General features: G+C 26.8%; 3 protein-coding genes across 4 annotated transcripts; 2 read left to right on the top strand and 1 right to left on the bottom strand.

Moving 5' to 3' along the window:
• Window positions 1-638: 638 nt before the first annotated feature.
• LOC107166242 (uncharacterized) lies at window positions 639-19,665 on the bottom strand. Its single transcript, XM_015514825.2, has 10 exons — window positions 18,900-19,665; window positions 14,222-14,324; window positions 13,831-14,156; window positions 13,261-13,389; window positions 12,847-13,192; window positions 12,580-12,768; window positions 11,682-11,883; window positions 9,468-9,925; window positions 1,286-1,395; window positions 639-1,223 (listed from the first exon to the last, which is right to left on the bottom strand). Exons 1-9 carry the CDS (start codon window positions 19,449-19,451, stop codon window positions 1,340-1,342), a joined length of 2,361 nt encoding a protein of 786 aa, XP_015370311.2. The 5' UTR covers window positions 19,452-19,665; the 3' UTR covers window positions 639-1,223; window positions 1,286-1,339.
• Window positions 3,418-5,390, top strand: LOC149061268 (uncharacterized). Its single transcript, XM_089219138.1, has 2 exons — window positions 3,418-3,850; window positions 4,336-5,390. The coding sequence occupies exons 1-2, from the start codon at window positions 3,418-3,420 to the stop codon at window positions 5,352-5,354; spliced, it is 1,452 nt and encodes a 483-aa protein (XP_089075264.1). The 3' UTR covers window positions 5,355-5,390.
• Window positions 19,666-19,986: 321 nt separating the features above from the next.
• Window positions 19,987-26,428, top strand: sicily (NADH dehydrogenase (ubiquinone) complex I, assembly factor 6 homolog sicily). 2 transcript variants are annotated; one of them, XM_015514820.2, is made up of 5 exons: window positions 19,987-20,202; window positions 23,280-23,502; window positions 23,560-23,719; window positions 25,423-25,658; window positions 25,721-26,428. In XM_015514820.2, exons 1-5 carry the CDS (start codon window positions 20,099-20,101, stop codon window positions 25,898-25,900), a joined length of 903 nt encoding a protein of 300 aa, XP_015370306.1. In that variant the 5' UTR covers window positions 19,987-20,098; the 3' UTR covers window positions 25,901-26,428. The 2 variants fall into 2 exon arrangements, with proteins under 2 accessions (XP_015370306.1, XP_015370307.1); XM_015514821.2 differs by having other exon boundaries at window positions 25,708-25,847.
• The last annotated feature ends 362 nt before the right edge of the window (window positions 26,429-26,790 follow it).

Raw genomic sequence — 26,790 nt, 5'->3', positions numbered from 1 at the left:
TTTTATGAAAATAGGTAGGAATTTGCTATTTTAAGAATATATTTAACCATTAATATGGTTCACAACAATGATCTTTCATTTCACTGCATATAATTAAATACATCTTAGTGAGTACATTAACAATTCAATGTTAATCAATACACATTTTAATTAATTAAAATGATTTATCATATTCAATATAATTCTCTGATGACTAGAAGTAATATTATTTTCAAACTAATCTTTTAAATGTTCCAAACATTTTAGAGAATTATTTTCACAAAATATTTCATAAGATTTATAAATAAAATGTCTTAGTTTTAAACATTATCACATAAATTATGATTTATTAAGGGATCCATTTTAAGTCATGAAATTTTTCGAAAACTTTATTCATAAAAAATGACTTATTAAAAATATAAAATAATTTTATTAATTTTTTATGAAACCCAGAAAAAAGGTCCTTTGAATTATAATGTAACTTTGGCATCAATCAGGTCTAATAAGTTACTTAAATCCCGACAGAAAATAATTAAGATTCAGTCCAAGTTATACTAGGTACCAAAATGATTAATATACATCAAAACATTATATGAATTAAAAAAAAAAAAATTAAACATAAATATATTTGGTAAACAAAAATGTTACGATACTAACACTTTAAACAAAATATTTTTTTATATTTATTTATAATTATAATATAAAACATGATAATAATATGCAATGATATTTTCCGTTTTTAAGCTACATAATATAATTATAATCTGTTAATTTAGAAAAGGTGGTACCACTGGTACCAGTTTATACAAGTGGTGTCAAATTAAAAAGGGAATGTTGCACATAGAATTATTAAATTAAAATTTTTATCACAACTGTTTTGTTGAAAACATTTGATTCGCGATAAGACATAATTTAAGGGTGGAGAGATGATGAGAAATTCTTATAGGATCTATGGTTCAATAAGTTAGAAATAATATCGAGAATGAATTATAATGTGACTGGTGAAAATAATTTAAAATAAGAGGAAACGACTAAGTCGCTATAAATTTCAAGTGTTTGATTTAATATTAATTTTTTTATCATACTGCTAATGTTATTAATTTAAAAAATACTAATATGGAAGAAAAGCATTACCCAGTCTTATATATTTGGAAACAACAGGTAACGAATCAAGGAATAATCATTTAAATTAAATAAAAATTAATACTATAGGAGAGGGTATGATAGGTCACCATCCTTGAAGTCTGAAACAAATATTTATTAAGGTAACAATTTAAATGTTAGATTTAAGCTGATGAACGTTTACCTCAAGTCATCCTGATTGTTGTAATTATGAATAATAATTGCACCAGTATAACTGTCAATTCCGGGGTCTGCCATCTGGCATTGAGGATCCATAATGATGTTCGTATAGACCTGTAACATATATATAAATATGATATAATATATGTATATTTATTTTAGTTTTCTCCTGTACAGTGTTTGTTAGGAACTTGTTTTAAATTTAAAATCCTTATGCAATAGAAGTCGGATGATAAGTGGATGTCTCTCTGCTGTACCCACTGATGTACAGGTTTCGAGTTATATACTTTTATATTGGATGATGTTGAATTAAAATTTAATGATATTCTATCTTAGTATAGGAAAAACGATTCTGTGTTATTATGTCAACTCATAGTTAACCTATCGTTTGCACATAAACATAACACACACACACACATTATTGTAAACAAGTACATTTATCGCACTTCTCGGAATTTTAAAAATTAAAAAATTAAAAATTTTCAAATTCTCGTTAATTTAATAACTTACGAGAGATCGTGTACTATGCGTTAAAATCTTAGATAGAAACAGAGGCGGTTTGAGTATAATGTTTTTGGTGCACTGCACCATCAATGTTAGAGGGGTGGGTGGTCTTAGTTGAGCATGTGCGCAATGTTTAATTTTAATGTTCAATAAATGAAAAAAATTATAAAGTACCTAATTGTGGCTGAAACTGTTGAAAGCGTCGAGTTAAGAATATAAGGACCTTATAATTATAAACTTATAAAAAAATATTTATTTGTAATTTATATGATGAAGGGGGGGGGGTTGGTGAGTGGGTGTCTATATTCTATATATTGTCTTGCACCACTAAATATAATACATTCAAACCACCTCTGGATAGAAATATGAATCGCGGAAAAAAAAGTCCCGTAAAAAAAATTCCCGGTAAAAAAAGTCCTGGTAAAAAAGTCCAGGTAAAAAAAGTCCCACACTAGGAAAAAAAAGGGCTGCATACTAGTTGCATCCCGAAAATATTTACGAAAAAAGGTCTAATCCGAATTGCGGCCCGAGTTTATTTTGGGTACAGACGAGTTGCGGCCCGGGTTTTTTCAATTCTAGATAATTTAATCTTAACCGAAAGACCTATCATGCAGTGACTTGGTATACTTTATTAGTACGTCCTGATATCTTCAACGGATGTAGAACGAAGTTTTTCTCGATTTTAGAGTATATTTACTGAAAATTTAAGTCTTTAGTAGTCAACTGTAACTCTTCAGGTAACTTTGAAATATTAAAAAATATACTTAATTTGTTTTAATTTATTATTGTTCATGACTTTTAATTTAGATGAGTGAATGTTCAAAATGCAACATCCTACTTTATACAAAATACATAGCTAAATATCTACATTAGGTATACAACAATTATTTCAAATAGATATATATTTAATACATTTTTTTGTCCATATTACTCATTTAATGAATTATATATATTTGTCATTTTTAAATTAAATAAATTTAATTAACATGCATTTTTGTTAGCATATTTTTGCATATTTGAATGAAAATCAATGCATATTATAACATAATAAAATATAATTACATACATATAATTAATTTAATTTTAAATTCCGGGACGCAATTCATAGGTAACTCAAAAAAACTCGGGCCGCAATTCGTATGCATCCCAAAAAAAACTCGGGCCGCAATTCGGAAGAAATTTTTACCGCGGGACGCAACTAGTAGCCACCCAAAAAAAGTCCCGAGGTAAAACGTCCCAACTTTAATATAGATTTAATTTTAACTGATACCTTTTATTTCATTATTTGTGTACCTAATGATTGGCAGTCGAACACTCGAACACATACTGATAATCGTATCGATATAATTGAATATTGATATAATAATAAATATAATAGTAATCGAACAATTTTATCATAGTTATATATATATATTGGCTATAATGTATTATTATTTTTATCATACCACACATACATACATATTATGTATCATTATTACCCATATCTTTTGATCTTATATTTGGTAAACTGAAAAATTCCCTAATGCCAAACAGGTATAAGAAACTGTTGCCAGTCTGTTGGATTACATCTAAAGAGTACCTACACGTTTATACGTTTGTTTTCATCTAGTTTGATTTTTTTGGTATTTAACAATGGAATTAATTAATTCGAACAAAAAATACCCTCAGGTTGCGTACTTGGGATTTTTGTTTAATTTCCACAAAGAATGTTCTACTTTTATTCGTTGGAGGTGTTTGAAAAATAGCTCTATGAAGTGTCCGTGTTTTTTAAAAACTAGTTTAAACATAAATAATCCAATTTTTATCTCAGTAAATAATGATCATGTGCATCAAAGAAATGAACATTTTATTTCTGCGACAAAAATAAAAAATTTAATAGTGGAAAAAGCTAAATTAACAAGTGATTCGCCAGCTCAAATTTTCGCGGAAGTTATAGTATCTAACATTCCCCAAAGTGTACTCGCTGAATTGCCAAGAGAGGAATATCTAAAAAGAACAATTCGAAACCACAGGGCATTCAATGACCCACCTAAACCTACTAGTGCAAAAGAACTAATTATTGAAGGTAAATAAAAAAATAATATAATAATAAAATAATAAAATAACCTAGGTACCAGTGACGCAAATAGCTCAAGCCCTAAGAAGTTTTTTTTTTAAATTATAATATGTTAGTATAGTGTATATATTAGTACAAGTACATATTTTTAAAGATACCTGTATTTCTTCTCTCTTCAGTTCTGACTTAATAAGTATCTAGTTAAGTATATTATACATAGAACACGTCGTACATAACATAAGTACCAATTAATATTATAGTATTACAAATTTATAAAAAAAACCGATTTATTTCATTAACAATAATAACAATAATAATGTGTAATTAAATTATAACTATACAATTATTTAGAACTACTATCTATAGACCTATAGTATAGTATAGTCTATTATTAATATTGTTTATAAGGCATATCCCCCTATTTGCGCCACTACTAGGTGCTCTTCAGGTGATAATTTTATCAAAAACATATAGGTATATTTTATTCACTATAGGAGAGTATCGGGAATATGGAAATGAAAGATTTTTGCTGTATGACAATAGCCCAAATTCCAATAATAGAATTTTAATGTTTGCCACTGATAATTACTTATTGTTATTGTCCAAATCTGATACCTGGTTTGTCGACAGAAATTTTGGCCTCGCGCCTGAATTTTTCAAGCAATTGTACGTCATTCGTGTACAAATAAATTCTGTAATTGTTACAGCAGTATATTGCATTCTGCAGAAAAAAAATCAATCTACATATGAAGAGATATTTAGAGTTATATTAAAAGAATGTGAGACTCGTGATTTATACCCAAATCCGTTATATTTACATTTAGATTTTGAAATAGCTGTCATAAATGCTGCAAAAAATATTTTTGGATCCCATATTACAATTAATGGATGTTTTTATCACTTGTGTCAATCGACACATAGGAAAATTCAAAAACTTGGTTTATCAGAAATTTATAAAAAATATGGTAATTTTCGAAAATTTTGCGGTATGCTTGATGGATTAGCTTTCCTACCACAGGATAAAGTACTGGACGGAATGGCATGTTTAAAAGAAATAATGCCACCTGATGCTGAAGACCTATTAACTTATTTCGATTCATATTATGTAAATGGTTCCTATAGGCGTGTAGGTTCAGCTTCTACCTTACATTTTAGAAAAGTTCCACCTATATTTTCACCTTCAACGTGGAATGTACATAATACGACATTAGTAGGTGGACATCGAACCAATAATATGACTGAAGGATGGAATAACCGTTTTGCAAAACTCTGTGGACATAAGCATCCGACGATATGGAAATTAATTCGAAAAATAAAAATGGAAATTTCTGCAGATGATGCGAAATTAGCTCTAGATGCTATAGAAGATTCAAGAACTATTAGAAAACTAGGACAAACTCGGACAATAGAAACACGTCTAAAAAACTTATGTATACAAATACAAGCGGACAAAATCAGTGTGTTAGATTTTTTAACAGCCGTAAGTCACAATATCAGAAAGAGGTGCGATTAGTATATTATGTACCTATTGTATTATTATAATAATTTTATATTTATGTATTTTATATTTTATATTTATTTATATATTATTGACTATTGTATATGTTATTTCATTATAACATTATAATTATTATAACATTTTATCATTATACCGATTAGGTATTATATCGATACGATTATCAGTATGTTTTCGGCCAATCATTTAGGTGCACAAATAAAAGGTATCATTTAAAATCAAGTCTATATTATTAAAGGTGGAACGTTTTACGTCGGGACTTTTTTTTCCTAGTGTGGGACTTTTTTTACCGGGACTTTTTTTTCCGTTTACCAGAAATATATAATTATTTTCATGAATTTCGATGAATTGTATTGAAATTCAAACTTCAGTGCGATAAACAATGAGGTTGTACACCAACTACATATCGATTCAGATTCGCGTAAAACTATTTGTTTGTTTTTAAATGGAATCCCTGATGTTCATCTCTCATGGCGTATTGGGGTGATAATGACAGACACTGCCGACTGGCCAGGTGGGATAGTGGGAATAGTCCTACTGGGCCGCCGGCTTTCCAAGGTTAGCAAGCCGAACGATGTAAATTTTAAACTTTAACTAAAATAAAATAATAATGATTTTCAAAATAAATCTATTTGTACCTATATTATAATTTATAATTTGGTTTTTAGATAATATAAAATGGTTATAAATGAAAGTTTTCAACAATAAAGAAATAAAAAATTTAATTCAGCCTAGTTCAGCGGTACCTACTTCTATTTAAAACTTTTGATAACAAGGTAATAAGGATAGTAATTTAATTTCAACTCGGGACACGTGTTTGTTATTGTACAATTTTGTTGCTGTGTGAATTCATATTAGTGTAATTAGTATGAGTTAGCTATATCATCCAAAAATAACGATTAATAGTTTAGTCGTTTAGTGCGTACACTGTACAGCATTATCGACTGCTGTCTTGCTGACAGACGACTGTGACAAAGTACCTACAAACACTTCATCGACAATCTTATCCGTTTTTAGACATGCATTATAGAGCATCATTCCTTGTATTTACGTTTATTGTTTTTATTACCGTCTACAAATTAACATTTTCATGTAATATGAGTTCTAAAAAAAGAAAAGGGGGAGCCACCAAAGAACGAGAGAGAAAAAATCGAATTACAATTTACAGCTCAATTGTGTCAAAACATTTTAAATGCATTAAAGAAAAAAATCCTAGTGGCGATATACAGAATTATGTGCTAAATATCAATTTTTTCTTACCTTATCAGTCACTAAAGTTAAATTGTGAGAGAATTTTCAACAAACTAAAGTTTGTTAAAACGATACTTAAGACTAATATGAATCAAGATAATTAGGGGATTGGAAGCGGTGATTTTCTGTCTTTGTCTAACATACGTGTCATACAATACGCCTGACAAAAATTAAGGTACTTCTAGTTGTTCGATTTAAAATATATTGTAAATATGTGTTAATTGATATACAAGTTTATTTTGCATCAGTCTAAGCACTTTTTCAATTGTAGCAATATTTTGATAAGAATAAATATTTTAAATTTTATAAATTTGTCAATTTTTTTTTATTAAATATATTAAAAATATGATTCGACCGATGCAAAGTAAACTTGTATACCAATTCAAAAATCTTTACATATTTTAAATCGAGCAACTAGAAGTACTTTAATTTTTATCAGGCATATTGTATGTTACATTTGTGTTAGACAAAGACAGAAAATCACCGCTTCCAATCCGCTTAAGAAGCACTTTTAATTATGAGTGTTGAAAAACTCATGTGAAAACTTGATGATGTTCAAATTTCAGATTGTATTTAAAGAAAGAAACAGCTGTGACAATTGAATGCGATAATAAATTTTTGTTATTATATATACTTTACATTAATAGTTGACTAAATTAGTCAACTATTAGTCAGACTAATCGTAAACAAACAAACAAAAAAAGAAAAACAAAGACCATGTTGAGTATTCTGAATAAATTTCATATACTATTGATGACTTAAAAGCTAGTTTTAATGTTATGTCTAAAATGTTTTCATTGTAACAAAAAATAAATTATTTGATTTTTATTAAATATTTTAATTTAAAAAAAATGTTTTTTCTCAACTTAATAGTTATTATAATGCAAAATTTAAGTGAAGTTATTTTTAAGTACCTACCAGCTTAATAGCTTAATTTGTTACCAAAACGTTAGTCGCAATCAATTTTTTATCTGTACATGACACACTGCAGATGGTCAACATTTTTAAAACACACATGTGAATTGTGTATTATGTATAATATTAATATAATAAGTTAATAGTGCTTTTGTAGATTAGACTTTAAAAACAAAACAAAATGGAATAAATTAATATGCAACAGTTTTTTGTAAGTAATAAGGATTTAAAAACTTGTAGATAGCCAACTATGTTTAATAATGTATGTTGTGATGTATGTTTGACACAAAATATAAGTACAGTAAAACTCGTTTAAGACGCTCTCGCTTAAGACGCTTTCCCGCATAAGACGCTGTTTTTAGTCGGTCCCTAGACATTTCCTATACTAGTCAATGTAAAAATCACCTGTTAAGACGCTCAGTTTTTCTCTGTCTAATCGGGTAAAACGCTCTTTTTTCAGCAGATTACGATAAATTTTAGTAGTTTTGTGAAAATAAAAATAGAATTTTTAGTATTATACGTATTCTTATGGTTTTATTTTATCGCTATACCTATTTTATCATTACTTATTATAACAGTTTCACTGTATTTCATTGTATTATGAGATTTAGTGAGTGCTGTTCGTTCGCATGTGTATAACCGTAATTTCGTTATGGCTAGTGGTATAAAACGTAAAGCGCTATCGATCATTTTTTTAATAAACAATAATAAAATATGTATGTAATAATAATATTTTTTTAAATTAAATTCAGTGGCACAAAAATATAAGTACATATGTATGTATATTGTAATTATAATTAATTTATAAGTGAATTTCTCATTAAATTATGTTTAATAATAAAAAAATAAACTCGATATTTCAACCACATCATTTTGTTTCATTCCCGCATAAGACGCTTTCCCGCTTAAGACGTTCTAGAGAGCTGGTCCCTTAAAGAGCGTCTTAAGCGAGTTTTACTGTACATGAAATCTCATTCACCTATCTATAATAACCTAATTTATATTTTACCTATTTAGTACTTAATATTTATATCATAACAATATTAACAATATTGATTTAAGATTTACAACAAAATAATATATATATATATAGCCTACACCTCCACCATATTTCACCACTATTTGGGCCGGACTACTGCCAGTATACCTCTTGATAATGATAATGTATTGTATACAATTGATTAATATTATATAGATTGGTATTTCATATTCTTCCCTCGTCGTGTCATGGTCAAATTATAACCTTATAGCGGCCCCTCAAGGTGATTCACTTCGGTGCATATTTTACCACCAATTGTTCATAAGTTAGTGCTTATTGTAATATTGTAGTTTGAACCTCTGTAAACATCTGTATACATACCTTCGTATTTCGGAATGTATAAGAATATAGCATATTAAGTGTATAGACTAGGTAAATTCAAGGCAACAATTGACATAAAAGCATTAGAAAATAATGTATAAATTAATTGTGAAAAGAAAATTATTATTGAACTAGGATGATGAATATTATGAACTATTAAGCTTAAGAAATCTTAAGTACTTTTTAAGTTAATTGCATTTAAATATAATTATGTAATTATTAATAATTGATACCTTATCATAAATTATTGGTTCTCAATGAGAGGCCAAAATCATATTTTCAAAGAGTTTATCTTTGCATAACTTCTATCCCATTACTAATTTATAATTAATGTTTAAATATAATTAACTTATTTTGTAATTATTATTTATAACCAATTTTTTAAAGTAAAATTAACTACAAATTAACTTCAATTGGTTGTAAAATCCTTTAAGTATAATAGTAATGATTAAAATAGCAAATATGAGAAATGTTAAATGTTACTTGAAAATCTTTAATATGCTACTGTATTTATGTATGTATGTTTTATGTTAAAAATATCATTACTTGCATGTTTTAATAGTATTTGATTTTTTTAAATCTACCTTTACTTGTTATTTCTTCCATTGTCAATTCAGTACATTCAGCTCCTGTATGATTCTGTCCTCCACAATTATAGCATGATACTTTTGGAGGATGATAAGCCAATACTTGAGGTTGCATTAAAACAGGCGTAGTAGTATAAAATGTTTGTGAAGAAGATGGATAATAAACAAATTCAGTAGGTTGTTGATAAACTTGCTGATACTCAGGTGATTGAACAACATGTTGTTGTGGTATATATTGACGTGGCATAGGAGAAAAACCTGACATCGGTTGAGAAGTTTGAGATTGATGAACATAATATGCTTGAGCATTATAACCTAGAGCACTTGATCCATTATCGTACGCCATAGTAAAGTATTGTTGACCATTGTTAGGTACTTTAGAATGCATTTTATGTGAATTTTCTCTTGCAGGTTCATTAAAAGACGATGTAGCAGATGCTCCTGCAATAGGTTTTCTGAAACAAAAAACAAAATATTTACACATTAATCTATTTATCAATGTTTTTTTTAAAAATAATTTAAGGAAATAAAATTTATTTTTTATTTTTAACAACCCATTTTAATTATTATGCATTTAAGTTAATAACTTAATCCAAGGGCAACATTTTCGGTACTATATACTCATGTGGGAACTATGCAGCCACCAGACATGCGAAAAAAATGTATTTAAAATTTATCCAGAAATTTTTATCTTGAAAATACATTGGGTACATTAGATTTAAATAAAATGTAGTGAACAGAAAAATAAACAGGGTGTATTTTTTAGTTATTTTAAAGTATATTTATAATATTAACGACTTCAAATAGGCTTTTAGGTACTATACTGGTGAGTTCTTACTATTTGTTTATTTATTATTTAAATATAATGAACCAAAAAAATATTTAAATGACATGATATTAACCAGGTATATTTATAACTGTCCTAATTTTAAATATTTAGTTAGTAAAAATAATAAATCTGATACATAGTCTTGATATTTAGATATCTTAATTTTTGCACTGCTTATTATAAACAGCCTATCTCTTCAAATATGTATAAATAAAATAGTCTTTTCATTATTTATTTAAAAAAATAAAATAATTTAATCATACTTTATAATGGATTAATCAATATAGTTTAAAATAAGTATTATCATTTATTACTATACAATAAACGAGATTCAAATACGAGCTTATAGCACAGTTAGTTTACTTATCAGCTATTATTAATGTATTTGATTGTAAATATTTAAAAGGATGCTACACACATATTTGGTGTCTCTGTCTTACAAATGCGTAACATGTAAAATTTGCCCTTAGCAGATCACATTTAATTTGACTAGTTTAAAAATTAGAGTAAATTGACCTATTATGAAACTTGATGGAACATAATCTGTACTTGTATGTAGGTTTTTTATAACTTAGTTTTTATGTGAGTTATGATCATTTTTAATTTACACTTTTTTATATACGCCTAACTTGCTACAAAATAGAACTATCGTAAAAGAACACACATACAAACACAGATAATTTTCATAACAACAAGTCTCATGAGAGGTCGATTCACTTAAATATTTACACTAACGGAGCTAAATGTGATCTGCAGAGTATAAATTTACGATGTTATGCACTTGTAAGATAGAGGCAACAAATAATTGTGTAACGTCTTGTTAATTGTAATTGTTTTGGCTGAATAAAAAAAATTTAACAATATTATCTTATTATATCACTAAAAAACTTATGATTTTGTACCTCAGTACCTAAGTATGTACTATGTATTATGTATTTGTTGTGTTAGACTTAAAAATGCATAACATCGCAAATTTATGCTTAACACATAAAAGCTTTTCTAGTTTAGATGGTTAACAAGTTTTGCATATAAAATAAATTAAAAATGTAATAACTTATATACAAACTTAATAACCATTTAAAAACCCACTTAAAGACAGAATATGTTCTTACCATTACGTTTCATGATTGGTTGATTTCAATAGTATTTAACCTAACAAAGTTATACATGAACTTCAAAGTATAAATTTATTATTTTATGCACTAGTAACTTAGAGTAAAAAAAAACAGGCATAGCGTCCTCTTAATATTTTAAGTATTTAAGTCAAATTCTAATTTTAAGTATTTAGCTTAATTCAATAATTATCTATTAGCTCTTATATGATTCATATTAAGTATTCGTATAATTAAATATATTTTATGTTTATAAAAATTGAATATCACCTATTATAACTATTATTTATATTTCCGTCACGTGAAGTCCTCGGATGAGATTGTATTGGACGCCCTTTATAATATTTACTGGCTTGCGCATTGTATGAACTAGTTGTAGTGAAAGTACTCATTGGTTTTGCAGCAGCACCAACTGTTGGTTCTTGAACTTCATATACTTTTGTTGTGTTGGTTTCAAGTTGCACTTGAATTTCTATAAAGATGAAAGAAATTTAAAATAATTTGTTATGCATATACAGGGTGATTTTTTTATCATGAACCACTCACTATTTCAAAAAGTTCAATGTTTTTGAAAATATTTTTATACAAAGTTTCATGTTGTTATAAAAACAATGTTTTTATTAAAAAATTATATTTTTAAATATATTTATCCTTATAATTTTTTAAGTTTTTTACTTTTTTGAATGACAACCTAAAATTTTAATTTCATACTCCAAAGCAGAATATTTTTCTAAGTATTTTGATACGTAAAAATCGAATTTTGGATGAGTAGTTTATGAGTTATAAGAATTTTAAGTTTAGAGAAGTGATGTAGTGGACAAACATTTTAAGGGGTAACCTCGTACCACTCCACTCTGCCAATTTAAACTTTAAATACTTATAACTCATAAACTACTCGTCCAAAATTAGATTTTTACGTATCAAAATACTTAGAAAAATATTCTGCTTTGGAATATGAAATTAAAACTCTAGGTTGTCATTCGAAAAAGTAAAAAACTTAAAAAATTATAAGGATAAAAAATATTAAAAAACATAATTTTTCAATAAAAACATTGTTTTTTTTAACATGAAACTTTGTTAAAAAATATTTTCAAAAACATTGATACTTTTTGAAATAATAAGTGGTTCATGATAAAAGAATCACCCTGTATAATAAAATATATATTACTTGTATTTTGTGGTTTGTGATCAGAACTAGACGTGGATTTTTCTTCATTTATCTCATTCGACATAACAGTAGACTCTTCCTCTTTATTTTTTTCATCATCCAACACAGTTGAAAGCGGAGAGAGATCAATATTTTTTGTGGATTCACTTTTAGGAAGTCCTAATGTAGTAATTGTTTGTTGGTTTGTATCTGTAGTATAAAGCATTTGTTGTAAATTTATAGGCAGTGAATATTATGTTGGTTGAAATTTAGAAATTTTTAACTTACTTTTGTCTGTTTTCATCTTATTTTCAAGAGTAGGCTTTGAGATAAACTCTTTTAAACTAGTATTTTGACATTGATTTTCAGATTGAACTAACTTTGAATTTGCATTATTTGAGTTATTCTCAACTGTATGTTGAGGAAAAGCTCCTGACATTTTATCCGAAATAGACGAGTTAATAGATTTATAAGAGCTACTTTGACTGCAATCTTCTGAAGATTTTGATGATGATGGCATCTGGTTATGTGTTTCAAGAATAGGTTCATTTTCATTTGTAGAGTTTGTTGTAGTATTTGTTAGAAGAGGCTTGGTACTCTTAATAACAGCATCAACATTATTTGGAGAAGTAGACTGTAAATAAAAATAAAAGTATGAATATTAATAATATTTTTAGCAACACAATTTAGATATCATAATACCACAGGCATTGGTGGCGGCATTTGGCTTTTACATTGATCTTGATATCGATTAACAGTTGAATGTTTACTTTTTGTCCCATGTCCTTGGTAGTTACGACTCATAGCATTTTCAGGATAGAAAGAAGGAACCTAATTTAAATATGCAAAGAATTACTGACTTAATTAATTTGGTTATACATTTTAAGTGATAATTGAGTACCTATTACTTAATTTATACTGTATACTAACATTTTTGTTAGAAAACTTGAAAATAACTTTAATTGCTTAATACAACATTAAGGATTATAATAAGAAATTAGTTTAATAACCATTTAACAAAAATGAACAGATTAATAATTGAAAGAAAGATTACAGCAACATAAATTAATATAAATATAATATACCTAAATAATACTATTTTTTTAAGGAGTTTTAGAGCTAGTTGCCTTAACTATAACGTTTAACCCTAAATCCACTTTGATCCTTGAGTATCAATTATCTTATATTTTAGTATACACATATGAAAAAATGTTTAAGATTCTAAAATCAATTTAGTATTTGTACATTAATTTAATTTATAATATTACTTACTATGCCTGGAGTATGATTATAATTGGCATACATATTATGTGGTGACATTTGATACATGTTCCAGTTGTTCCATGATTGTGAAAATGGATAGCTAGGATCTGGAGGATTACGATATCTTGATGGAGTAGGATGCCTTTGCTTTGAGTTTATGTTTGGTTGCTGATTACGTGGATTTATTTGGAATGTACGTGGAGGCCAAGAAACTGGACTTGGAGATTTTGAAAAATTAGCTTGATGGGGTCCTCTTATACCTGGAACTGCGGTTGGTGGTGGATAGTCGTAACAAACTTGCATTGGTGGAACATTCACAGGAGGAAACGGATAATCTAAATTAAAAATAAGTGAATTACATTTTTTTTTAGTTAAATTATTTAATCAAAATTGTATTTACAATGACGTGGATATAAATAGCCATTTCTATTGAGAGGATAATTTGGCCCTCCTTGAGTTTGCTGATACATATAGTTGGGTGGTGGAATCATGGTGTTGATGTTCTAAAACGTAAAAAAAAACAGCTTATACTGGTGCTCGTTTCCTGTGATATTAACAAAATTGTTAATGGTATATTTGATACTAAATCTATAACATTTATCATATGTATCATATTTATTTAAATTAATTTAAAAATATAGTAAAAATTTAGAATAATAATAAACCACAATTAATTTTAATATAGCTAAGTATAGAAAATCTACAACAGTTAAATAATGCATACTTTTATTACAATAATACCTATATTATTTATGTCTTATATCTATAATATATGCATTAAAAGGACGCCAAACCCACATGTGTTGTCTCCGTCGTACAAGTACATAGGCATAGCAAATTTTACGCTCAGCAGATTACGTTTATCTCCGTTATTTTAAAATTTAGAGTGAATTGACATATTTAAAAAATTAAAGGCAAGATTATTACCGAGTGCATCTCATAGGCTTTTTATTATATTTTAATTTTAAGCCGAGTTATGAGTATTTTTAGATATAAAAATTATTTACAATTTTAAAATACTCATTACTCGCTTTAAAATTAAAATATAATTAAAAGCCTATGAGATGCACTCGGCAATAATCTTGCCTTTAATTTTTTAAATATGTCAATTCACTCTAAATTTTAAAATAACGGAGATAAACGTAATCTGCTGAGCGTAAAATTTGCTATGCTACGTACTTGTACGACGAAGACAACACAGCGGGTGTGGCTTCCTCTTAAAAGGTGATTTAAAAACTCCTACAAATATTTGCAGTGGCGCCGAACACTATGTTAAGGTCGGGCCATGGCCCGACATATTTTGAAAATTTAAGATAGGGCCGCTTCATATTGATCATTTTCTTCAACACGGTATGCCATTTTTTCCGATATTAAGATGTTGGGCCTCTAGAAATATTTTTCGCCCTACTAGATTTTTAGGACTTCGACGCCACTGAATATTTGTATAACTATAGTGAAACTTATTTTAGCTTTCAGATGGTAAACAAAAATGTAAGTATTTCCAGAGCTTACACCGAATAAACGACAATAATTATATTTAAAATAATATTTTAACATTTATAAATAATAATTGACATTTCTATGTTCCAACCTGCACCAAACGTTATCAGCCAACTAATGTTATTATTTAATAACTTGTTATATAAATACACAAATATATGTATATGTACAATTTACACATATAAATTTATTTTTGCTGATTTCAACCCTTAAAATCAAAATTCTGAAAAATCCATTCTTAGTGCATGGTGAAAGTATTAAATGAACTTATATATAAATAACTACTCCAAATTTCAAGTTTGTATGTTGAATAGTTTTTGAGATACAGTAATCAGTGAGTCAGCGATATTTGGATTTTATATTTTATTTTATATATAGTATGAGGATGGAGTGGCTAAGCATTCTAAGGCGTCGACTGGAATGTGCAATGTCGTCAGTTCGAACCTCAGTCATAGGCAGTATCCCTCTTCAAGAAGTCACGGTGTCTGGAGAGAGAGGCTTCCACTCCCGCCCAGACATGGCAGAAACCTACAGGTGCCCACAAGAAATTCCGCCAAATAAGCGTTCAAACTAGGCCTTTGTGATTACTCTCAGCACCATACGAAAAAAAAAATTTATAAATACATATTATATATTCCATAATTTTATATCTTTTATTTTAATTAAATATTCAAAAAATAAATGTCAGGTTTGCTAATTATTAAGTCAGGCACGTAACTAAAGGGTGGCCTGGGGTGGCCCGGTCAACCAAAATATTTACAGGCCACCCTGATGGCCACTCCATTACATTGAAATATTTTTGAAATACCCAAGGCTCAAATAAATGGGTACAAAAATTAAACGTATTTTAATATTTCTATTATCATATTTGTTATTTTTACATAATTGTCTTTTCAAACACTATGGGCAGATTACCAGATATCAAAACTCAGAATAGAAATTGTTCATATATACTAGTCGTATTTGTCGTATTAACGACGACAACAATGCATCTATATTTATTATTATTATAAAGTCGCAAGAACTAGCAGGTATTCCTATTCCAGTAAATCAGCATTTCCCATTGCGACATGACTTCTTAGTGGGTACCTGGATAATTATTATGTAAATTACTAATAACTAATAATATATATTATGCTAGGTACTATAGATACCTACTTATAATCTATAAATATAATTTTAATCGCCAAGGTCTAATTAACTATAACAAATAATAATATAATATATATGACATAGAGTATTTTAGTACAATTTATTTTATTACAACAGTCAACCGCAATCAGCTGTAATATTTAAAAGTGATAATAACATTGTGTCTCTATTTCTGTACTATTTTCTTCTTTACAACTTTACCTAGCAATACGGCTATACTTATTCAGTTGACGTTTGAAGACTTGTGGTTGTGGTTGTCGCGAATCGTGATCCATGTACAGTGTAATAATTTAATAACTAATTATTATATTCAGAAACTACAATTTTATCATATTATAAACAATATACCTATGTCCAATACATAAACATAATTCTATTAGTGTCTAGTGTGGAGGGGGGAGGAGGGTAAAGTAAAATTGTTGGCCATAACTAGGTATGCCATCCTAATTATTTAATCTTAGCTACGTTCCTGTATTAAGTGCAAATATTTATACATACATACTTAAGACTTTTTAATGAATATTTAATTAGTTTTTATGGCGTAAAATATTCACGCTTAAGTAATAAGAATAAAATATACCTAGAGCCTAAATAAGATGTGAACAATTGTGAATAAGTAAAATTAATAAACAATAAAATAAGCCATTTCATTTTATCAATTGAATTAAAATATAATGAATCTGCCAAGTCTTTTACAATTTAAAAATTAATATTACCTAATTAAGTTACGCTTATGAGATTTAAATAAAAAAATACCAGGTAGGTACCACTTTATATAAAATAAATAAAACCAAACTTGTGACCTTAATATTATTAATAACCCTGAACAAAATTAATATTTTTTATTTTAATGTTCTTATTTTTGAATATCATAAATGGGTAATTAATAAATTTATTAGTAGATTAAAAATTTTGAAACAAATGTTTGACACAAATACCCAATACAAATTATTTTGTTTTTATGTATTTTAATTTTGTAAAAGATGTATTCGATAAAAATGTACAAATAAACAAGAAAAAACAAATATAATATCTTGGTATTTAATAATTACTTATCTATTTAAAATAATAAGTATCTACCTGCCTAGGGATTTAAACACCTATTCATCTAAATAGTTAATATTACCTTGGGTGAAGGAAGTTTTTTAACGAAAAATTGAACATAAAATAAATTTTATTGAGATTAACTACACTCAAAATATTGAAATATAAATACAATCTTTTTAAATCTAAAATAGATACATGTTTAGATTTTATACTTTAAGTAGGTTAATAAAAAAAATTATTGTTTATAATTCAAGCTTAAAGTTTTTACCTATATGAAATAAATATGTTTAGCTTCTATTTGTGATGAAAATACATACATGTTATAGTATTATAGTAATCATGATCATTGACAATGAAAATAACCGAATTAGTTTTTAGCCAAATGTGGATGTTAAAAATAGTCCAATTTTTATGTTAATATGACAAGGTCATATGTTTGCTGCATAAACAATAAGAAGGTACATAAAGAAGTAAAAACAAATATAATTTTAATTTTTAAATAGATAGTTAAATTCAACGTATTATTTTAGACAATAATTAAAAAAACTAGTTTGTAAGGTATATTTTTACAAAAATGATTTATTCAATCAAAATATATAAATATGTATCTTACAAGTAGTTATTGTAGTTCATAAGATGAAATGTACACTAGTTAATAAATATTAAAATAATCAAGATATAAATAATGATAAAATTAAATAAGTAGTTTATCTTCAAGTAACTAAATAATAAATTAAAAAAAAAATTATAATACCTATTAATTTTTAAAATTAATAAAATCATTCTTACATTCAATACTAAGAATGTTAAAATGAATAGATTGCACAATACACGAGTTTCATTGCAATAGCAGGTTAATTATGAGAATACACATTTTTTTCAATATAGGCTTTACTAAAAATATGTACAAATATATTACAGCCCTTAACTTAAATGTATAAAAAATTTTTTTACCTCCCTAATTATTAAAATAATAACCTAAAATGTATATACTACAGTAAAGTAGCGGTGTGAAATAAGTATCTACCCACCAGCTTGTTCACACTTTACAATCAACTTCTCACATATTTTAAACGAGGGTCGTATGTAACTATGTGAGTATTAACTATAAACTCATATAACCGTCTAGGTCTTGGAGACTGGAATTAACGGAATACCGACTCCCACTTTGGCATGAGGTTTCCGACTCATAAAATAGCTATTCATGCCTCTACTGCTAAAGTACAGTTTTACCACTTACCATTTATTATTTAAAATTCAAATACTTAGTAAAAATGTACTTATTCAGTTTCCAATTGTCTAATTGCATATTATGTAGGTATATGGACATATATTACTAAAAAGTTAATTAGGTGTATTAATATATGAAATATACATACCTCTAAAATATCAGAAGATTCTTTGTCTAGATCACCGCCTTTCTTTTTGGACAACTGTCTCTCTTTTTCTTTCTTAATACAATTGAATATGCTATCTAGTTGAGTTTTTTGTTCAAATATAAACGCTGGATGATTTACAGCTAATGTGTACAATACCATAAGCTCCTCAAATGCGTTTTTATCGTTAAAGAACGCTTTTGGACACTTAAATATGCGTTCTAAACCTTTTTCGTCTGTTAGCGCCTTATAAATTAGTTCCGAACACTTTGTACTATTAGTGTTTAATACAGATAAATACTTAATAACCGCTGCCCTAACAGTTTTATCGCAAATACACTTGCAAGCTACTTCACTAACATTGGCTGGATCGTTGGCTTCAATTTCCAATTTTTTCAATATGTGAATATCTCTTTTAGACAAGTTATCTAAACAAGTGCCGAGGTACCTCAATTCAATTGGAAGACAGTGGCTTTGGAGTCTACACATCATCCAAAGCCGTTCGTAGCTTTTAAGTGTTTTGAAGTAAGCAACTACTTCGTCTATACAAACCATTTTCGGGCAACATCACAAATGCGATTGAATAACTAACACAACATGATATTATGATAAGATTACTAATACGATCAATCGTTCGCCAAGAATACTGTAAACTAGAAACTATGAATAATCGATAAACTTGAATAACTCGAGTACGAACACGAAGGAAAAAATTTTTGGTCCGCAAGTCACAGAACCCCTCGTCGTCCGTCTAATGCACAATAGGAAGATGATTGACCAACGACAAAAGATTAACGAGAAAATTCCCTTTATACAATTTTTCTCCCACTAAACATATTATGGATCGTTATTGAAATTTTGTACATACGTATCCAAAAACAATTGAATTATAAAAAAAAAATTTTTTAAACGCTAATTTAATGCAAAACTTATTTTATACAAAAAAAATCTTTATTTTTTATTAATTTAAGTTTACATAATACGCATTTTAATATTGACATTTTGAATGCCTACACTGTGTCTTGTTGATGGGCACGTGCTGATATCAGCTCTTATCATATGATAAAAAATTTTTAATTTGATACGATTTTTGTTTGGAAATAACTTTTTTCTTTCTAATTGCGTTGAAATATACATTTAAATCTTCAAATTTTGATTTATCATAAAGATTCAATGATCACTTAGATCAATTTAATTACGAAATGTTAATAAGAAAATGTATTAAAGAATTGTCTTGCCGCTTTGTACAAACGATAAATTGCGTACGAAAAAACTCTACAGGAAAATATTGTTTGGAATTAGTTAGGTAAATATTTTTGGGAAGTATAAACACAATACTTTATTTGAATGATACTGGAATAAGTGTTATTAGATACTAATTAGTAACAGAATACATTGTGTTACCATTTTAAAGTTATTAAATTGAAACAATTTAATTAATTTCTATTACTAGACATAAATTAATTAAAAACAGCACAAGACTAAATTGAAGTATCTTACCAACATTACTTTATGACCAATGATATTAAACTTATGAATCGCAGCATCATACAAAAATCTGTTAGTCAGCACAACTGGTACCATAGCTTCTGTGTATGAGAACTATGATTTCTCTCTCATTTATATTGGGTCAAAAAATGTAAATATAAGGATGCTGTATCCATATGTTTATAATGTATATCTTTTATACTTTTACCTAGTACAATTATTTTGAATTAATATACAGTAAAACCTCGCTAAGACGGAAAAACTCCGGTATTATTGAACATTTTTTTGGTCCCGTTTCAAATTACATATAATTTTATCCTGCTAAGACGGAAACCTCGCTAAGCCCAAATCGGACACACGTTTTTGTAATGACAGTTGATGAAAACCCTCACTAAGAGGGAAATATAACATGATTTTCGTGTCATAAATTTATTTTCGTATTATCGGTACTCGTAGACAATGAATAGTAAGAGTGTGTACGATAACATTAAAAACTAATAAAATCAATATGTATACAGTATACACTATACAACATTATTATCTGAGTTGCTTGGTTCAATATCAAATTGTATAACGTTACGTTTATGTCGACCCTAATCTTTTATTTAATTCAATTCAATTTTTTTAACCCCGTTAACACGGAAAAATTTCATGACCCTGAACGATCCCGTCTATTTGAGGTTTTACCTTATTTTCTTCTGTATAAATTACAATTTACTGCTAATTTTGTTAATGTATCATTAATGGCATGTTTGCATTTGTATTTTGGAAATAATGTCTTTTATTTATTATTATTTAAAAAATGCTGTATGAAGACTCACTTGCTTAAATGTATATTATATTGTGGATGGTTTTTATGTAACATTAAATTTGAATGCAATGAAGAATAATTGCTTGAAACAAACTAAACATAAACTAAAACAAACCTAAAGTTATCCAAAATGATCAATATTTTAATAAATTAAGTAAATGGTCTCATTTGTTTTCATTATTTTGCAGTTAATATTGATTTTTTGAATGCTGTAGAAATAATGTAAAACTATTTCTGAAGAATAATTTTTTATCTTTAAATCCATCTAATGAATTTTCTGTTGAGATTTTTCACTGCTCTAAAAAATAAATTTTGAGGTTTATAATTGAATTGGTTTTATCAAATCCATGTACTGGTAGAGTTGTTTTTTTATATACCGTTGTGCTGAGTTAGAGTAAAATACCAACGTACTATATAATATCAATTAAGTATATTTAAAAAATATATAAGGGTAAAAAAAAAATAGTATAATTATATGGCTTTTAGTTTCATCTTAAATAAAAATGTTAAATATTTGTATTCCAGAAGGACCTGATGACTCCACACGCAAGCTTTTTAAGACTTTGATCTAAAAATTTTTCATCAAATAATGTAATACTAGCAGAACCCGTGCACTTCGTAGCCCGTTAAAAATCCTACCTCTTATATGTCTCAAAATGTGTGTTACATCTTTCATTTTACTATCAAATTTATATTTATAGTGTAAAATATTTAATTTTAATTAAACCATAAACAAAGTGTAAAATAAATTTTTATTTGGCTATTTGGAGATGTCCGCAATTTAAAGGTGTCTGTTAAGGGAGGTTTCACTGTATTATAAAATTCTATATTATGTTGATATAAATGTGAACAAAAAATATATATCATAGACACTATAACAAACAAGTTGGTTAAATCTTTTATTTATGTCTATGAAATAGGCTAATCTATTAAATGTTATGTTTAAGATTCAATTGAATACAAGATATAATGAAAGTCGAATACATAACTTGATACCTAAAAAATATTGTATATGATGAAATTAAAGTTCCTAATTTGAATTAATTATGTTTTAACCATTGTTGTTATATTTGGTATCCCATGATTATAAACTGTTATGACACTTAGATTTCTTAATCTAAACAACATATTATTGGATTTAAGTCTTGATACTAATTCTTGATGTTAATTACAAATAAGGAATTGCATACGCTTATATAACACCGACATTGTTGAAGACATGTAACTGTTAATGCAATTTAATTGATAATATTTTATCTATTAGTAATTCAATGATATTCTAAATAATTATTTACAAAATATTGATAACCTTTCTTAGAGGATGTTAGCAATTTAAACAATTTAAACAATTACCATCTCTGTCAAACATTTACAAGCTTTAAGAGGACTGTTAGTACTGTTGTAAGCGCACTGTTTGTTTGCTCACTCTAACACTTACACAACATAGACTACTAATACACATTCACGCAGAAACTTTTTGTTTTTGAGTAGGCTTAAAGTAAAATCACCCTTTACAAAAATAATATTCATGAATAGTATCTCAAATATTATTTGAATTTACAAAAAACAAATTATTTTTAAAGTCGATTTCAAAGTCAAATAATAATAAAATATAAAATTTATATCATACCCTCAAAAATCATGAAAACAAATTTAGGTGTAAAAATTTCATCTGTGTTGCTCATAGGCCTAATTAAATAAAGGCATATTGCACTGGTATCTTCTAACTATTATATCAAAACAGTTTTTTGCATTTATTATTTTGTAACCGAACTAATATAACTAGTTACATAGCATAACATATTAAAAAATTTACTCAACTGATTAAAATATTAATAAACTATTATTAATTTGATTGTGTTATAATTAATAAGTTATAACTGTATAAAAAAAAATATATAAACTTACTATGGGGCAATAGATTATCAGTAAGAACATTTCGTAATTGTGAATGTTTGCTTAAATTAAACATTTAGCTTTTAAATAATGAATACAAAGTGTTTTCCTATAATGAATATGTGAAATATTGAAAAATCAAATGTTAAGCTGACATTAATAAAAATAATAATTCAACTGTTTTACAGAAAACATGATTTTGAAAATTATTTATGCACCTTATTATTACACAAAAATATTAGAAGAACCGGTTTTGCTGTTAGAGCATTTAATATTGAGGTAGCAACTATTCAAGATCAAATAAGTGATATGAAAATCGGAGAAATGCGATTTAAATTTTGGGAGTCATCTTTGAATGAAATATATCAAAATAAAATTCCAAAACATCCTGTACTCATCGAACTTTATACGGTAAGAGTAACTATCTTTATACATAGCAATAACAATTATTTTATTTTATTGTTACAGGCAACAAAAACGCATAAATTAAGTATAATATACTTGAAACGTTTGATCTCATCTCGAGAAAATTATATGTTAAATTCATCTCTGAAAACCGTTGAAGATTTAGAGACTTATGCTGAAAACTCTGTTTCACCAGTATATTATTTATTTCTAGAAGCAATGGGTTTGTATTTTTTGCATTTTGTATACTTCATGTAATAAAATTGTATTCACTTTTTTTTTGAATTACCCTCATTATCAGTGTTGGTCATAATATAGAAAGTAATATTTCTGTAATAACTAACAACTTCTGTTTTTGAACTAAAAAATATATTACAACAAATTGGCAAAAAAACCTAATAGTATTTAAATATAAATAAATAAAATATTCTTATCAAATTTTGATTTATATAACATTATAAATGATCATAAGAAAATAATATGACATTCTAACACTAAAATAAAAATAGTATTGTTAAACCAAAGTTACTTAACTTATTTTAATATACAGTGTTATCACGATTTAAGATAACACTAAACATCTCAGGTGGATGGCCTTGTATTGACATGGGGTTTCGAGAGGCGATAAGGAGTACCTAAATACATATTTTCAGATAAATTTCAAATTTTTTAACACTTGGTTTGCATTTTTTGTTTCAAAAGTTTTTTTGGATTTATACATAATTTGTGTTTAATTTCTAAACATGATTCAAGTCACCTCAAAAATTTGTTCAAAGTTTCCGCCTTGCTTTAGTCCTCACTTAAAATATCACATGCTACCTTTATTTTGGTTGTAAATCCTAAAGATTGACAGATAGATCTGTATCCAAAAAATATTAAGAAGTCTTTGTGTAGTTTAATTTAGTTAATACTTTTTATTTTTTATTATAATATTAATATTACTATAATCTCTATATATATTTTTTTACACATTTAATTAATACGATTTACAAATATACTCTAAACATAATGTTTAATAATTTCACACTTATTTTATTATTTACAGTGGTTATAAATGAAAATGTCATTAAACACAAATTATGTATGTATTCAAATTTTAGGTTACTCTAACTTGGTCAGTTTTGTAAATAGAAATAAACTTTTGAAACGAAAAATGTATAAAAAATAATAATCTATTCAAATATGTAGAAAAAAATAGCGTTTCTATTAAAAATGTAAGTTTTATTGCGCATGTGCACACCAAATGTTTACAAATTTGAAATTTATTTGAAAATATGTATTGAGGTACTCATCCATATCGCCTCTCGAAAACCCTAAGATGTTAAGTGTTACCTTAAATCTTGATCACACTGTATATATCTAAATATACTTAAATAATATTTTAACCATTTAAAACCTTTTCCTACATTTTATTATCAGCTTATGGCTATGTTATATTTTCTGAACTGTACAAAGTTAATGTATTTTAATGATTGAATACTGTGTTTCTAAGTACTTTGTGCATTTTCATGGTAATTAATAACTAAATAACTTAATAGGGCATAACCACTATTTACATTGTTTATTTATGAGTACATTACTTACAGTAGATTTACCAAATGTTCATTACTAGGCAAAAGAGAATTTTATCTCTATCGTTGCATTTTTATTTTTTGGCAACAATAAACAAATGAAAAAGATAATCTATTCGCAAAAAAAAGCTACAAAATACAAAAATGTATGTATTATAAATTGATCAAACTTATATTATGAGAATGTTATTATAAATAAGTATTAAATTAAATAACAAAAATATCTAATTTAATTTTTAAAAGTTGTTTATATTATTAATAATTATTTTTGCTAAATATTATACCTTAGTATATTAAAACTATTATACTAAGTAAATATTTATTCAAAAATATCCTTACTTTGATATTATTACAGGGATTAAGGACATGAAAGTTGATCATGCTGTAAGTCATCTAGGTAAATGTCAAGGAATTATAAACATTATCAGAGGTATTCCTTTTAATACAAAATCTGGTCGTATATCAATACCTCAAGACATTTTGTCAAAATATAAGGTTTCCTATGAAAATATCATAAGAAATTCAAGTGAACAGAATGTTCGTGATGCAATTTATGAATTGGCTTCAAGAGCTAACAGTCATCTAATGAAGGTAACATAATAACTTTTAATAGCCATATTAATATTATAATTTGTATTAGAAATAAATTTTAGGCCAAAAATTTGGAGAAGAAGGAAAATAAACATATTAAATCAATATACTTACCATTTGTTCCACTTCATATATATTTGGAAAAGCTTCGAAAAGCAGATTTCAATGTATTTGATAAAAAACTACAAGAACGAAATAACTTATTACCTATGAAACTATTATGGCGTAAAATAGTTAGCTAAAATGACTGTAGTCAAATAGATTTGTTAAAATTGTTATAAGTACAATTATGATGACTTCATACCAATTGTGTCATCTCCATCTTAAACATTTACAATACCAAATTTGTGTTCATCAGAATCAATTTTTTCTTGTTAGAATTAATACTAGAGTGAATTTTCCAATTATTAAACCTGTGGATAAAAAGATTTAATATTTTATCTTAATCACGATAATTTTGATTGCAATATTTTACATATTAAAAACTCACTTAAAATTTGGAATATCTTAATAACCCTATGTACAAGGTCAATTCACTCAAATATTAAAGTGACACACAAAACTGTTTCTACAGAATGCGAATGGTATATGTTAGGTGTTTGTAAGATAGGAAGCAACACATGCAGCTAAGTGTATTAACGATTAAATGTTTATTAATATTAGTTTTAGTTATTTCTTTGTTAACTATTATTAATTTTAACAGTTCAAAAATTAGTTTATAATATTTATTATGTATTGTTAATATAAAATAAAATTGTTTTACTTATTTATTTTTTGTATAATACCATGGATAACATGTATTACTGATTTCTCACAAAACTAATAGAGAAATATTAAAAACACATTTGTCACATCTCTAAACTATAATTAAACTTTCTTCCGTATTTTTTGTTTGTAAATAGTTAATTACCTAGTTATTTTATTAATTGCTTTTGTTATTAATTAACATTGTAATTAATCCCACACAGTTGGTAATTGTATAATCATTTTGTAATACATATAAGATATAACCATAGCAGTCATAGTACATAATTGAAGCGACAGCTATCAAAATCCCATTGATCACCGAAAAATATTTCTGTTGACCTTGAGCTGGAGGCTCGGCATGATGTTGGCAGCGGATGACCGGTAT

This window comes from Diuraphis noxia, unplaced genomic scaffold (assembly GCF_037042655.1).
Source record: "Diuraphis noxia isolate RWA-SAM2 unplaced genomic scaffold, SU_Dnox_SAM2 contig0001, whole genome shotgun sequence".
NCBI lineage: Eukaryota > Metazoa > Arthropoda > Insecta > Hemiptera > Aphididae > Diuraphis > Diuraphis noxia.
Note: the sequence above shows the minus strand (reverse complement) of the source record. Positions and strands in the feature narration are given on the sequence as shown.

Bases quoted from the DNA above. Each gene is read 5' to 3' on its own strand.
- LOC149061268 (XM_089219138.1), top strand. From the start codon at position 3,418: ATGGAATTAATTAATTCGAACAAAAAATACCCTCAGGTTGCGTACTTG. The intron at 3,851-4,335 runs GTAAATAAAAAA...TATTCACTATAG, and splicing joins AAAAGAACTAATTATTGAAG to GAGAGTATCGGGAATATGGA.
- LOC107166242 (XM_015514825.2), bottom strand. From the start codon at position 19,451: ATGGTTTGTATAGACGAAGTAGTTGCTTACTTCAAAACACTTAAAAGC. The intron at 14,157-14,221 runs GTAAATACAATT...TTTTTAATTTAG, and splicing joins CTATTTATATCCACGTCATT to ATTATCCGTTTCCTCCTGTG. The intron at 13,390-13,830 runs GTAAGTAATATT...TATTTAAATTAG, and splicing joins ATAATCATACTCCAGGCATA to GTTCCTTCTTTCTATCCTGA.
- sicily (XM_015514820.2), top strand. From the start codon at position 20,099: ATGTTAATAAGAAAATGTATTAAAGAATTGTCTTGCCGCTTTGTACAA. The intron at 20,203-23,279 runs GTAAATATTTTT...ACTGTTTTACAG, and splicing joins TATTGTTTGGAATTAGTTAG to AAAACATGATTTTGAAAATT. The intron at 25,659-25,720 runs GTAACATAATAA...AATAAATTTTAG, and splicing joins CTAACAGTCATCTAATGAAG to GCCAAAAATTTGGAGAAGAA.